At 46.9% G+C, this 13,376-nt stretch overlaps 1 protein-coding gene across 2 annotated transcripts in view; it reads right to left on the reverse strand.

The window, feature by feature from the left end:
* RBBP4 (RB binding protein 4, chromatin remodeling factor) overlaps positions 1–13,376 on the reverse strand; it is a 63,089-nt gene that overhangs the window by 11,848 nt on the left and 37,865 nt on the right. For both annotated transcript variants that reach the window (XM_085648387.1, XM_085648388.1), the window contains 2 exons: positions 12,082–12,158; positions 1,499–1,556 (listed from right to left, as the gene is read on the reverse strand). In XM_085648387.1, coding sequence (XP_085504513.1) covers positions 1,499–1,556; positions 12,082–12,158 — 135 coding nt within the window. The remainder of the gene's footprint in view (positions 1–1,498; positions 1,557–12,081; positions 12,159–13,376) is intronic.

A 13,376-nucleotide genomic window follows, 5' to 3' on the forward strand; every position in this document is an offset into this window, starting at 1 on the left:
CTATGATGAATTGTCTGGTTCTTTTGTATGTTTTTAACTGCGAGTGAATTGTAAATAGTCTTTTTATATGTGTTTTAGCCCGGAAGAAGGCCCATGAGGGACGAAACGCGTTAGCAGTCTTGTCGAATGAGCGTCTGTATTGTAAAGATTTTGGGGGGATTAAATGGATAAAGATAACGTTTGTACAATCAAAACAACGTTCTTCCTTTTTTCTTGCATTTGGGAAGTCTTCCAATTACAATGCAAATTGCCTTTTATTATGGACAATATTTCCAATGACATATTGTCTATTAGTGTAGTTTTTTGGGTGCAGGGCCATTTGTTTTGAAAGATCTACATCCTTAACTGATGCTCTCTCACTTGCCGAGCTTAAACTCTCCAAATCTGATTTGCATCATTATTTTGCTAGGGAAGAAGACAGGTGGTAGTTGCAGAATCATCTGCATGAAAAACAAGAATTTAACATTTAACCTTTAGGGCAGCAGTTCTTTGAAGGTGAGATCAGTGGGAGATTGTTGGGCTGCAGATTGAGGGTTCAGTAATCTAAAAACGCAGTCTTGAAAATCAGATCTCTTCATAAGGCAGCAGGAGAGAACAAGTTTATCAGAACGGTCTCAACTTTTATTACATGAATAGGAGATATTTTCGTTTGAAGAGGTTTAATCATATTATGAAGGAGGCTCTATCCCTCATTTTCTAAAAGGAGTTTTTTTTTCTTCCATTAAAAAAGGATAAAAACACCGAATATATTAATTCCTTTAGTCCTATCACTCTGCTGAATGTAGATAATAAAATATTTATGAACATCATGCCAGTAAGAGTGGCTAAAGTATTTGTGAGTTTGGTAAATCATGATCAGAATGAATTTAAATCTGTTCTGCAACCCCATTTTTACCTGGAATCAGCCTATACAATTTAAATTATTAATGCACAAACTTGAGATCTCAGGGCAATAGCAGATGTGCCGTGTCTCATAACAAGGGGCAACTTCTGAAACCCCCAAACATTTGGGTTGGCTTCGGCTTTCAAGACAATGACTAAAGAAATTTGTGAACAAATATTCATATCTTCTAATAAGAAGGGTTAAACCACAAGTCTCAGCAGGTGAATGGACATTAGCTATATAGGCAACACAGGATGAAGGTGTCAAGATGTGGGGCCAGTTATTGATCAAGATGTGGGGCCAGTTATTGATCAAGATGTGAAGACACCGCATTACGCAAAAATGCCTTAATGCTAGCACCAGTCATACTAAATGGTTACACTAAGCCAGCAGAAGAGCTTCTAAATGCTTACTTCATCAGAAGTGGTCAACTTGATCACCTGGAAATGGTCATAAAAATCTCCCTAGATGAGGATCACTGTCGCAGGTTATACTTTAATCCCAGTTGAAGCTTAAACTTGGACACTTGAATCCATCAACAACAAAAACGTACCATTGCACTGGGGTTTCCAATGTACGTTTACCCGGCTAAGGGAACAGTACCATGAAACTCACCAAAAGCTCTGGTGGGCCATCCTCTGCATCTTCTGGGCTCTGCTCTTCACCAATTTTACTGCAAATCAAAGAAGGGAAGAAATGGCAATTTGAGTCGACAACAGATGAACTCTTCAACGGTCCCACTTACAAAGCACTTCATTAACTGTATCCAAGATATCAAGAACTGCAGTCATAGTACATAACTTGAACAAGCATGAAGTGACTTGAACCAATGCATCAAGAATAAGACACTTGTAAAATGAAAACAATTGGTCCTTTTTTTAAAATAGAACTTATCAATAGCTATGACCGGCTTACTGAGGAACATTTCTTGAAACGTTGCCAGAAATGCTGCAGTATGGTAGTATCAAGATGGGTAAGGAAGACTGAGAAAGCAGTCAGATGTTACTGTAGCCAAGACCATTAACCAAGCCTTCAACTGCTTTTGGGTACCAAATATTAGCCCTGCAGCCAGTAGTTGTCCCACTGCCTGGTCCGAGATAGCAAATCCAGTCAGCAGCTGCACTCAGAGGTTACCATCCTGGACTAAACACTACATGTGAAATTATCCACTTCACGGAGAACCTAAGAATCTAGACACAGCAGCTGCCCTAACATAAAGTCCCATATGCTAACCCTAAAACTATAGTCATGTAGTTACATTCTGGTGTCAAACATTAGCCCACATCAGGAGTTCAGTCATCAATCTTGTAGATAATCACTGCCCTTGTTGCACTGTGAAGGATGTTGGCAGACGTGGAACAAAAGCAGTCATACATTTAGAAATACAGGGCTTTAATGTTATTTTATGTGATGTTGTGCAAAGTGCTGACCTTTTGCAATCTGCCAGCACCCACAACCAATAACTAGTTCCTTTTAACGACCTCAATGTTTTGCAAAGAGGTGATTCATACGTATTTGGCATGGCAAAACATAGTATTAAGTGTAATCAAACAGCAGTTCAGTGACCTCTTATCGTGCCACTTTGAGGAGGTTAAGCCAGTAGTCAGCTTGTAGAGAATGATTCAAAATCTATCATGAGAGCACCTGCCCAGTAATCTATTAGTAAAGAAATTGTGTGATAAAGTCTGTGAAAATAAAAGTGCCATTCAAATTGGAGGAAACAGTGCATGTCCTGGCAAAGGGGTTGAGGTACTGTTAGGCCTTTGTGACCAGCAAAAATCTATGCAAATTCAGAGCTCGAAAAATCCACTCGCTATGGCAAGCCATATTTATTAAGGACGGGCTATTTTTAGGGCTACTCGCCCTTTCTGGCAAGTAGGAAGACAAACTGACTTTTGACCTGTTTCTGAAAACATAACAATTGTGACCAGATTTAAAGGTATTTTTATTGCTCACAAAGAGAATAAGCATAAAAGACGCCTTTAAATCTTATCTTGTCACTTGTGATCCGCTTTCCAAAACAGAGGTCAGGTATGTTAGTTAGCGCAAGGAGATTTTTCAAGTTGGGGAGAGGATGTAGCCTTATGGCTAAAGCGGTCGACCTCCAAGCTGGGGAACCGGGTTAGAGTCTCGGCAACGACGCTCAACATCCTGTGATTCTGGACAAATCACTTAAGCTCACCAAAAACGAATATGCTACTTACCAGTATGCATCTGTTCTTGGCATGTAGGGCTGCTGACATTCATATCTGTGCATAGATCGCCGCCTAGTGTTGGGTCCGGATGATTGCATATTGTTTTCCTGGAAGAGTCTTCGAAGTATCACGAGATAGGTGGCTCCTCCCCTGGACTACAGTGCGCATGGGCATCCTCTCCATCCTCAGATTGTTTTTCGCCATTGTGGCAGTGATGGAGTAGATACAGTAAGTGATGACCATGCTATACAGTAATTCTGAGTGCTGCAGCCGCTACAGGCGCCGGGGAGGAGGGTGGGCGATATGAATGTCAGCAGCCCTACATGCCAAGAACAGATGCATACTGGTAAGTAGCATATTCGGTTCGAGGCATGTGGGCTGCTGAATTCATATCTGTGCATAGATTATATAGCAGTCCCTCCATTAGCGGCGGCTGCCCGTGTCAGCTGCAGCAGTCTGAAAAAGGGTCTTGAGAACAGCCTGTCCTACAGCTGCCTGCTGTTTTGAATGTACATCTACACAGTAGTGTTTAGTAAATGTATGTATAGTGGACCATGTGGCTGCTCTACATATTTCCTCTAAAGGAATGTTCCCTAGGAAAGCCATGGACGCCCCTAACTTTCGTGTTGAGTGGGCTCTTGGGGGAATCGTTAATGTGCGTTTAGCTTTTTCATAGCAAATTAGAATACATTTAACGATCCATCTGGCTATCCCTGCTTTGGAAATGGGGTTGCCCTTGTGTTGTGGAGAAAAGGCAACGAAAAGTTGTTTTGTTTTCCTAAAATCCTTTGTTCTGTCTATATAGTACATGAGGGCCCTCTTTACATCTAGTGTATGGAGCATTCTCTCTGCGACATTTCCTGGATTTGGAAAGAAAACAGGCAGTTCAATAGTCAGATTCATGTGGAACTGCGATATCACTTTAGGCATGAATGTGGGGTTGGTACGTAGTACAACTGTCTGCGTGAACCTGTATGAATGGCTCTTAAATGGTTAGTGCCTGGAGTTCACTAACTCTTCTCAACGAAGTGATTGCCACTAAGAAAGCTACTTTCCAGGTGAGGAATTGAATCTCACATGAATGTAGAGGTTCAAAAGGTGGACCCATCAATCTGGTGAGGACCACATTCCGGTTCCACACCGGTGCCGGTGGGTGTGTTGGAGGAATCACTCTTTTGAGTCCCTCTAAGAAGGCTTTGATGGCAGGCGTTCTGAATAAAGAGAGGTGCTGCCTGTTCTGAAGATAGGCTGCTATTGCGGTTAGATGTATACGGATGGAGCTGTATGCCAGATTGCATCGGTATAAGTGTAACAGGTAACAGATGATATTCTGAATGGATGCATCCAGCGGATTCATGTCATTGTTTTTACAGTAAATGACAAATCTTTTCCATTTAGCCGCATAGCAAGCTCTGGTCGTGGGTCTCCTGGCCTCCTTGATGATATTCATACATTCTGGAGGCAGGTTCAGGTAGCCAAACTCTAAGACTTCAGGAGCCAGATCGCCAGGTTCAGCTGTTGCGGATCTGGGTGCTGAATTTCGCCATGGTTCTGTGTTAAAAGTTTGGGTGTTAGCCGCAGTCTTTGAGGCGGCACCACGGAAAGTTCTAGTAATATGGTGTACCATGGCTGGCGTGCCCACATTGGAGCAACCAGGATGAGTGTCATTGAGTGTTGCCTTAGTTTGCGTGCCACTAGCGGTATTAGTGGCGCTGGGGGAAAAGCGTACGCAAATCTGCCTGACCAGTTCATCCATATCGCATTGCCCTGCGACTGTGGATGCGGGAACCTGGCGGCAAAGCTTTGGCGTTTTCCCTTGTGGCGAATAGGTCTATCTCTGGATTACCCCACTGCTGGAAGTACGGTTGGAGTACTGATGGATGTAGCTTCCACTCGTGCATTTGGTGGCTGTGTCTGCTGAGCAGATCCGCCATTTGGTTGTCCTTGCCCGGGAGGTGTTCTGCCATGAGGAACATGTTCCTCTGAATGGCCCACCTCCACATGCTCTGAGCCAGATGAGACAACTGTGGAGAGTGTGTTCCTCCCTGCTTCTGTATGTAGTACATGGCAGTCATGTTGTCCGTCCGGATCAACATGACTTTGTTGCACAAGTGTACTTTGAATGCCTTCATTGCCAGGAAGATTGCCATCAGTTCCAGAAGGTTGATGTGCATCTTCTGTTGCTGTGTCGTCCATAGTCCCTGCACTGTGTAATTGAGTACATGAGCTCCCCATCCCTGGAGAGACGCGTCCGCCGTCAGTATTATTTGCGGAAAAGGCTCTTGGACCGGTCGGCCCTTGCAAAGGTTTTGTGGATTCCACCAATGCAGAGAGTTGTATGCCCGACCGCTCACCAACACTAGGTCTTTCAACTGTCCTGGAGTCTGATTCCATTGACGTACCAAGCACTCCTGAAGCGGGCGCATATGTAGTCTCGCGTGCGGGACTATGAAGATGCAGGAGGCCATCATGCCTATCAACTGCATGAACACTCGCGCTGGAAGGGAGTGTTGAGGTCTGAACTTTGCTATCAGCAGTTGCATGCTGTTGATCCTCACTAAATTTGGCTGAGCTTTGGCTGTCAGAGTGTCTATGGTCGCTCCCAGGTACTGCCGTACGTGGGCGGGTTGAAGATGTAACTTTGGATAATTTAGTGAGAATCCCAGACTGTGAAGAAGGTGAATGGTGTGGGATATGTGGCTGGCACACTGCTGGGCTGACTTTGCCTGAACAAGCCAGTCGTCCAGGTAAGGGAAGACGTGAATGTGCTGTCTCATTAAGTGTGCAGCCACTGTCGCTAGGCACTTGGTAAAGACTCTGGGCGCCGTTGTTACTCCGAAAGGGAGTACTTTGAACTGATAATGCTGATCCTGATGAGTGAACCTGAGATATTGTCTGTGTGATGGGTATGTGGAAATGCGCATCCTTCAAATCCAGTGTTGCTAGGAAGTCTCCCTGACTGAGTAACGGCAGAACCTGCTGGAGGGTGAGCATATGAAAATGCTCTGACAGAATGTATTGGTTGAGAGGTCTCAGGTCCAGTATAGGTCTGAGAGACCCGTCCTTTTTTGGGATCAAGTAGTACAGAGAGTACACCCCTGACCCTCGTTGTTCTACAGGCACGAGCTCTATTGCTCCTTTCTGCAGCATACTTAGTACTTCTTGCTGCAATAATGCCAAGTGCTCTGCGGACATAGGACGGTGCCTTGGTGGTATGTTGGGTGGATTGGATGTTAATTCCAGACAATAACCGTACTGGACAATTTCTCTGACCCACCTGTCTGTGGTGATGGATCTCCAGACTGGCAGGAACTGTTGGGAGTCTCCCCCCGACGGTGTTATGTGGTCGGGGGGCAGTGACAAGACGTCACTATTTGTTATTGGCAGAGGACCTGGTGTTATGTCCTCGTCCTCTGCCTTTGGTGCTGGATCCACGCTATCCACCCCTATTGTTTTTATTATAGGTACTCTGGGTACCTCCTTTATTGTATTGCTGCTGGGACCCCTGACCTCTAGCTGCTCCTCTATTCCCGGGGTGACGAAAGGAGCCACTCCGAGACTGCTGCGACTGTAGAGCCCCCATAGATTTCGCAGTTTGTGTCCTTTTTAATCTTTTCTAGTGTAGTGTCAAACTCGGGGCCAAACAAAAAGTCTGGGTTGACTGGTTGATTCAAGATATTATTTTGAATTTCAGGTTTGAAACCTGATATTCTTAGCCATGCGTGCCTCCTCAACATCACACTAGTGTTGATTGCCCTTGCTGCAGTGTCAGCTGCATCTAGTGCGCATTTGATGGACGCATTTGTAATGAGTTGTCCCTCTCTGATGAGGAGCTCCGCTCCATCTTTGTAGTCATCTGGTAGGTGTTCTAGCAGTGTTTCTAGGGTATCGTAGTGTGACCCGTCGTATCAGGCCAGTAGTGCCTGAGTGTTGGCAATGCGCCAGATGTTTGCTGCTTGTGCTGCTATCCTTTTTCCTGATGTTTGTAGCACTTTGGACTCCTTGTCCGGAGGAGGAGCATCACCGGTAGTTTGCGAGTTAGCTCTCTTGCGAGCATTAGAAACTACCATGGAGTCCAACAGCAATTGACCCTTAATGTACATTGGGTCTCCTGGGGCTGGTTTGTATTTTTTCTCTATTCTCGGGTTCAATACCCGTGCTCTGGTTGTCTCCTTAAAGATGTCCTTAGCATGTTTAATAACCCCTTTTAACATTGGTAGAGTCTTGACCGTTCTTTCTGATGTGGAGAACGTGTCCACCAAGAAATCCTCCTCCACAGAGTCAGAATGAAGTTCCACTCAGTGATTGGCAGCCGCTCTTTCAATGAGGGCGTTAAAAGCAGCAGTATCTTCAGTGGGAGATGGTTTTATATTATAAAGATGAGTGTCAGGAGCATTTTGTGGGTCTCCTGGGTCATTAGGGTCTCCCCATGCTTGATCCTGGTCTTGCTGTTGTTCATCAGGGTCATTATCCACAGAATAAGTGGTATCCTCAGTATAGCCCTCTCCTGCATCCGCCTCAGTGTGCGGGAGAAAAGGATGGTGGTTCCTGATTATGTGGTAAGGTTCTACAAGCACTGGTGTCAAACCTGACGCCATTTTCCTTTTTAGTGGAATTTTATCTGAGTCCAAACCCTTTTCTGGAACAATTATCCGCTTGCGGAACAACAGTCTACCAGTGTCGACGTCGATAAACTGGTCCTGTGAGTCTTCGACATCAGTTCCTTCTGTGGACACTGTTCTTGGTTGTTCGATACTCTTCCTAAGTTCGAACATCTTAGGTGCCCCCGGTGGTGGCAATCCAAACTTGATCGGTGCCGGCGCAGAGTGAGCCTTGGCGGCCTTGTTCGGGTCGGGACCCGTTTTCGGTCCGGGAGTGTCCCGTTCCCCGATGCGCTTTAGGGACTGCGACACCTGTTGCAACGCGAGTGCCGACGGTGCTTTCGATCCGACAGGCTCTTTGGAGACAGGCCTCGACGCGGTCTCAGGTTTCTTCACAGTCTTCGGGGCTTCGATCCGAAGTTTGGGATCGACGCCTTGTTGATCCGGTATTTTGGCAGTCTCAGCACTCCTCGGTGTTGATGTAGTCGGATCGACCACCTTGACCTTGGTCGTTGGTGCCCCAACCTTCGGTGCTATAGACCTCTGCGTCTTCTCGGGACCGAGGGCCTTCTTCTGTTTCTCGGTGCCGAGGTCCTTTTTTGGTTTCTCGGTACCGAAGTCCTTCTTAGTTTGTTCGGCTCCGATGTCCTTCTTTTGTGTCGACGGATTGGAAGGTTTCGATGCCTTCGATCCGACCGGAACCAGTTGCACTTTCGGTTTCGATTTCACTGGTGCAGGTTTTGGTTTCGATTTCACGGAATCGACTGCAGTCTTTTTCGATAATTCTGGCCCTTTTGAAATGTTCGAAGCCGGGCCTTCAGGCGGGGCTGTAGAACGATCCGACCGATCTTGGGTAAGGCCCTCAGGCGATCCCTCGACCTGAGCCTTATCAAGGCTATCTCCCTCGGCCTCCGCATCGACGGATTGGCCTAGCTCCTCGCCTGAGCCATCTTCCTCGGCCCCAAGGGCCTCATCGTCGTCTCCTACCTAGTCGACAACTTCGTCGTCCTCGAAGATCTCTTAATCATCGTCGTCATATTGGGATTCATGCTCCGAAGCAGGGCCCGATTCTACCTCTTCGACGCTCTCGACTTCTTCATCCTCGGTGCCGAATATGTTAACCGGGTTAGGCGCCGATTTTTTGGCCTCCAATCTAGCCGCTCGTCTATTCCGAAGGGTCTTTTTTGACCGGAAACTGGCGCAGGCCATACACCTGGCCTCATCATGATCCGGTGATAAACATTTGTTACACACCGGATGGACATCAATGTGTGGATATTTTGCGTGACAGAGGACATCTCTTGAAGGGAGTCCTCGATTCCATCTTCGAACGTCGATAGGTGTTCGGACCGAAACTCGGTTCGAGAAGGGTGAATAAGTTCTAGAACAAGTATAATAATCTATCAATACCGAACACAAACAATACCGACGATATCTAAAGGCTTTTGGCCTTAAATAAAGTTTTCCTAACTTGAGCTAAGATAAGCACATCCGATCCCAATGGCGGAAAAAAACAATGAGGATGGAGAGGATGCCCATGCGCACTGTAGTCCAGGGGAGGAGCCACCTATCTCGTGATACTTCGAAGACTCTTCCAGGACAACAATATGCAATCATCCGGACCCAACACTAGGCGGCGATCTATGCACAGATATGAATGTCAGCAGCCCACATGCCTCGAACTGAATATGTCCTTCTGTAACAAAACTGGTGCTCATGAAAAGCACCGATACCCGATATCTTCAGGTCTAGTTTGCGCTATATAAAACTGAAAAACAGGTTATTAGACCTGCAGGCCTAGTAACATTTTTGGGATTTTTTTGGTCCTGCAATTGATAAGACCGCTCTTAATGACATCGAAACACAAGGCCTCTTTCGAGTCTTGGATGTGCTGAAGGTATTCTGGTTATGAACCCAGCATGTGAATGGGTTTGCCCCGAAACAATCAATCAGGATTTTTAAAACGCGGCTAATGACTCAATCGGGTATTCAGGTGCTTGCAGGTTCCGGATGCTTATTTGAACACAGGTCTTTAGGGCCATTCGAAATTCCGGGAGCGAGGTGATAGTCCGGAGGTGCATGGGAAGTCTGTTCCAGGTCTTTGCTGCGATGTGGGAGACGGAGCGTCCTCCACTTTTGCAGATGTGGAGTGTATGGGCAAGTGAAAGGGAGGCGGAGCGGAGTCTTCGATGGTTGTGGGAAATTCAGGCAGTTGTTAATGTAGGCAGGTCTTAGGTTGTGTAGAGCCTTGTGTGCATGAGTCAGCAGCTTGAATTGGTATCTCTTCTGTATGGGAAGCCAGTGGAGTTTCCGGAGGTGGGGTGTGATGCACGTTCGTCTGGGAATGCAGAGTAGTCTGGCTGCGGCATTCTGTATAGTCTGAACTCTCTGCAGGTAGGGTGTGGCAATTCCTACATAGAGGGCATTGCCATAGTCCAGTCAGCTGCTGATGAGGGCTAGTATCACGGTAGGAGTAGCCACTTGAAGATCTTAAGTACCATGCGCAGAGTGAACAAGCAAGTGGAGGAGACTGCGATGATCTGAATTCATAGTGAGCTTGTTGCCAATGATGATTCCAAGGTCTGATGGCCACCAGGAGTCATTCCATGTGTTTCTGCTATTGCCAAAGATCAGTACTTCCGTCTTGTCTGTTCAGCTGCAGGCAGTTGTTCATCATGCACTAAACAATGTTTGTCATGCATCTGTGGAAGTTAGTTCTGGTGAGGTCGTAGGGAGTGAGGAGAGTCTGGTGCCATCTGCGTAAGAAATTATGTTGAGTTTGTAGGATCTGATGATTTTGGCCAATATAGTCATACACGTGCTGAAGAGCGTGGGGCTGAGGGTTGAGCCCTGGGTAACACTGCAGGTGATCTCCCTGAATTTAAAGGGGAAAGGGGGGAGGTGGATCCTCTAGGTTCTTCTGGGTAGGAAGGAGGTGATCCATATGAGCATGTCCTCTTGGATGCCGATGTGGTGGAGTCTTTCAGAGTAAGGTGGGATACAGTGTCAAAAGGCTGCTAAGAAGGTCAAAGCTGCTGTTTCTCCTCGGTCAAGTACCTTTGCTGGGAATCTGAGCAGGGAGATTGGCCAGTAGTTGGAGTTCCCTGGGGTCGACTGAGGTTTTTCTTTTTGGGAGTAGTAGTTTGAGGTTGAAGATGTGGTGCGGGTATGGGTCTGTGGGATTTCCCGAGTGGATGGATACCATGGTGGAGGTGGCGTCCTGGGTGGAGAGGGTAGTCCAGGTGGTTAGTGTGTGGTTCACGTCAGTTACGGTGGTGATGTAGCGAACGACGAAGTTCGTAGACGTAGGTTGGGGTTCGAAGTTTCTGTATTATGTTGCAAGCTTGTCGTGGAAGAAGCGGGAGAGGTTGTCGCACACTTCCTGTGAGGGTGTGAAATTGCTTACGCTGGCAGCCGGGTTGGAGAATTCTTTAACGATGTTGAAAAGTTTCCGGGTGTTGTTGGCACTACTTTTGATGCAAGCGGCAAAGGCTGTCTTCTTTGTTGCCCTCAGCAGGCGGGGGGGGGGGAGTGGGGGGGGTGGAAGAGGGGTATTGAAGGTGTCTTTGCTGGTGTGTGCTCTCGCCTCTTTCACTGTTCTGAGCTCTTGGGTGTATCAGCTGGACATTTTTGGAGGATTTCCTCTGGTTGTTGCTTTTGATGGGGGCGATGCAGTCTGTGCAATTGGTTGGTGGCGGGAGCAAGGTTGGAGGTGTCAAGGCTTTCGCCCAGCTGGTCTCAGATTTTCCTCCACCTTATCTTGAGGGTGGTGATGTGCGCGCTGGAGATGCTGAAGTGGACGACTGAGTGATGAGACATGGTTGTATTTGATGAGGTTGCTGGAGGTGAAAATTGGTTCCAACTTGTGTCCTGCGGTGTGTGTAGGGTTGTAGACTACTAACAGCACCCTGCCCCAGGATCACAAAATAAACCTATGGTTTTAAAGAAAAGGTCTTACTGCCAGGACACAAGAAGCAAAATGGGATCAAAGAACTGCCTATCGTAGGTGCTGTGAGCATATTTGGATCCTGGACTACTATAAGGGGCAGTAGTCTATGCATACCACACTTCTAATCCCACAAGTGTACATAGGTTAATATTTATGTAGTGTTCACATATTAAGTCCTACCTCTACATTCACGTCCTAAATTACCCCAGATCTCTGGCTGTCTAAATGAGCTAGGAAGTCTTTGGAATTTTACAAGCAGTACAAAACCCAATTGGGTATTAAAGCTCCTAGAGTACCTGCGTGAGATTGTACTTTCTTTCTGCATAATATCCTCAAAGTAGACTCATGTATTGAAAGATACAATTATTGCTCAGATCCCAGGCCATCCCAAAATACGGTCAATAGCTGACCTCATGGGCAAACATTAGCCTCAAAGTCAGTAGCTGCGCTCACCTTAGGTCCCAGACATTAAGCCTTCGGTCGGTGCCACTGGAGGCTAGAATGGTTTCATTGTGTGGGGACCATTGTACCTGCGAAGAAGTAAAGGTAGTATGGATTAAGTTTTAGCTTCGAAGTTCTATAGGTTTGAGGATTGGTTAAAATCATTACAATAAAGAGCTAGAAAAGTAATTGTGCAGTTAACTTTTCTGATGCTAAGAACCAACTGTATGATTATCTAATGAACAAAATAAGAAAACTGTGCAAACACCTTGATTTGTATATCACAATTTTAGAATTGCCTAGGGCTTGTATCTAGGGGATGCTTTACAGGATGCCTCTGAGCTGAGGGGGCCAACAGTTGTTTTCCTTTGCCCCACATAGCTTGCAGCACCCTGGTGGGACCTCCAGCCCCAGGGTGCACCTGCAACTTGCTGCTGCCGCTGGCATCATGGGGGAGACGTGGCCATCGCGCTCAAAGTGCAGCCTCTCACAATGCAGCGCGGGACGCACCCGGGGAAAGCCCAGGGCGGGCCTGTCCGCGCCCATTAGATCCCCGAAGAAGCGAGGCTGTGCTGGGCCACCTCCCTAAGGACCACTGAACAAGGTACTGTATGTATTGGGGCGCCAAGCACATCGCTGAACTGGTGGAAACACTTGAACGGTTGTAAGGGAAGTGGATTTTTCTCTTTCCTTCCATCGCCCACCCATCTGCTGTAAAATCACTGGGGGAGCAGGAAAGCCTTGGAGGTGGGAGGTGGGGGGGGGGGGGGGGGGAGGCAGGGGCGGATCGCAAGTTACCCAAGAAAACAAAGAAAACCCAGAGGCATGCGGGGGGGGGGGGGGGCGGCAGGGGAGACACTGTGTACTCAATCGCATAGATGACTTGCTGGTACAGTGCAAAGAATTATTAGGTCCTGCAACACCTGACCTTACTCCCAAAGCTCATACTGTGTGTGAGCCCTCTAGTAGATAGGCGTATTCCACACATGTTCAAGAAAGTGAACGCACACAGCCTAACACCCGAGCCATCAGTAAATACCAGACACTAAAGGTTTACAAAATGTATTTAGCAATCCTCCCTGCGATCAACACCCCCCCCACGCCCCCCCCACCCCCTCCCCGAGATTACATGCAGCAATAGATTTCTACCTCTATTAACTTTGCCAGAAGCAGCTATTGATTTAGAGGAGCAAGAGGACAGTGAAGTTCTTCTTCATTGTCCAATGAGCCGATACTTTCTAATAGAGTTCTCCAATACCATTCTCGATCTACACTCGGAAATCAGAGCTCTCCAAACCACAATAGGA

This window comes from Triturus cristatus, chromosome 3_2 (genome assembly GCF_964204655.1).
Source record: "Triturus cristatus chromosome 3_2, aTriCri1.1, whole genome shotgun sequence".
In the NCBI taxonomy this organism is placed as follows: domain Eukaryota; kingdom Metazoa; phylum Chordata; class Amphibia; order Caudata; family Salamandridae; genus Triturus; species Triturus cristatus.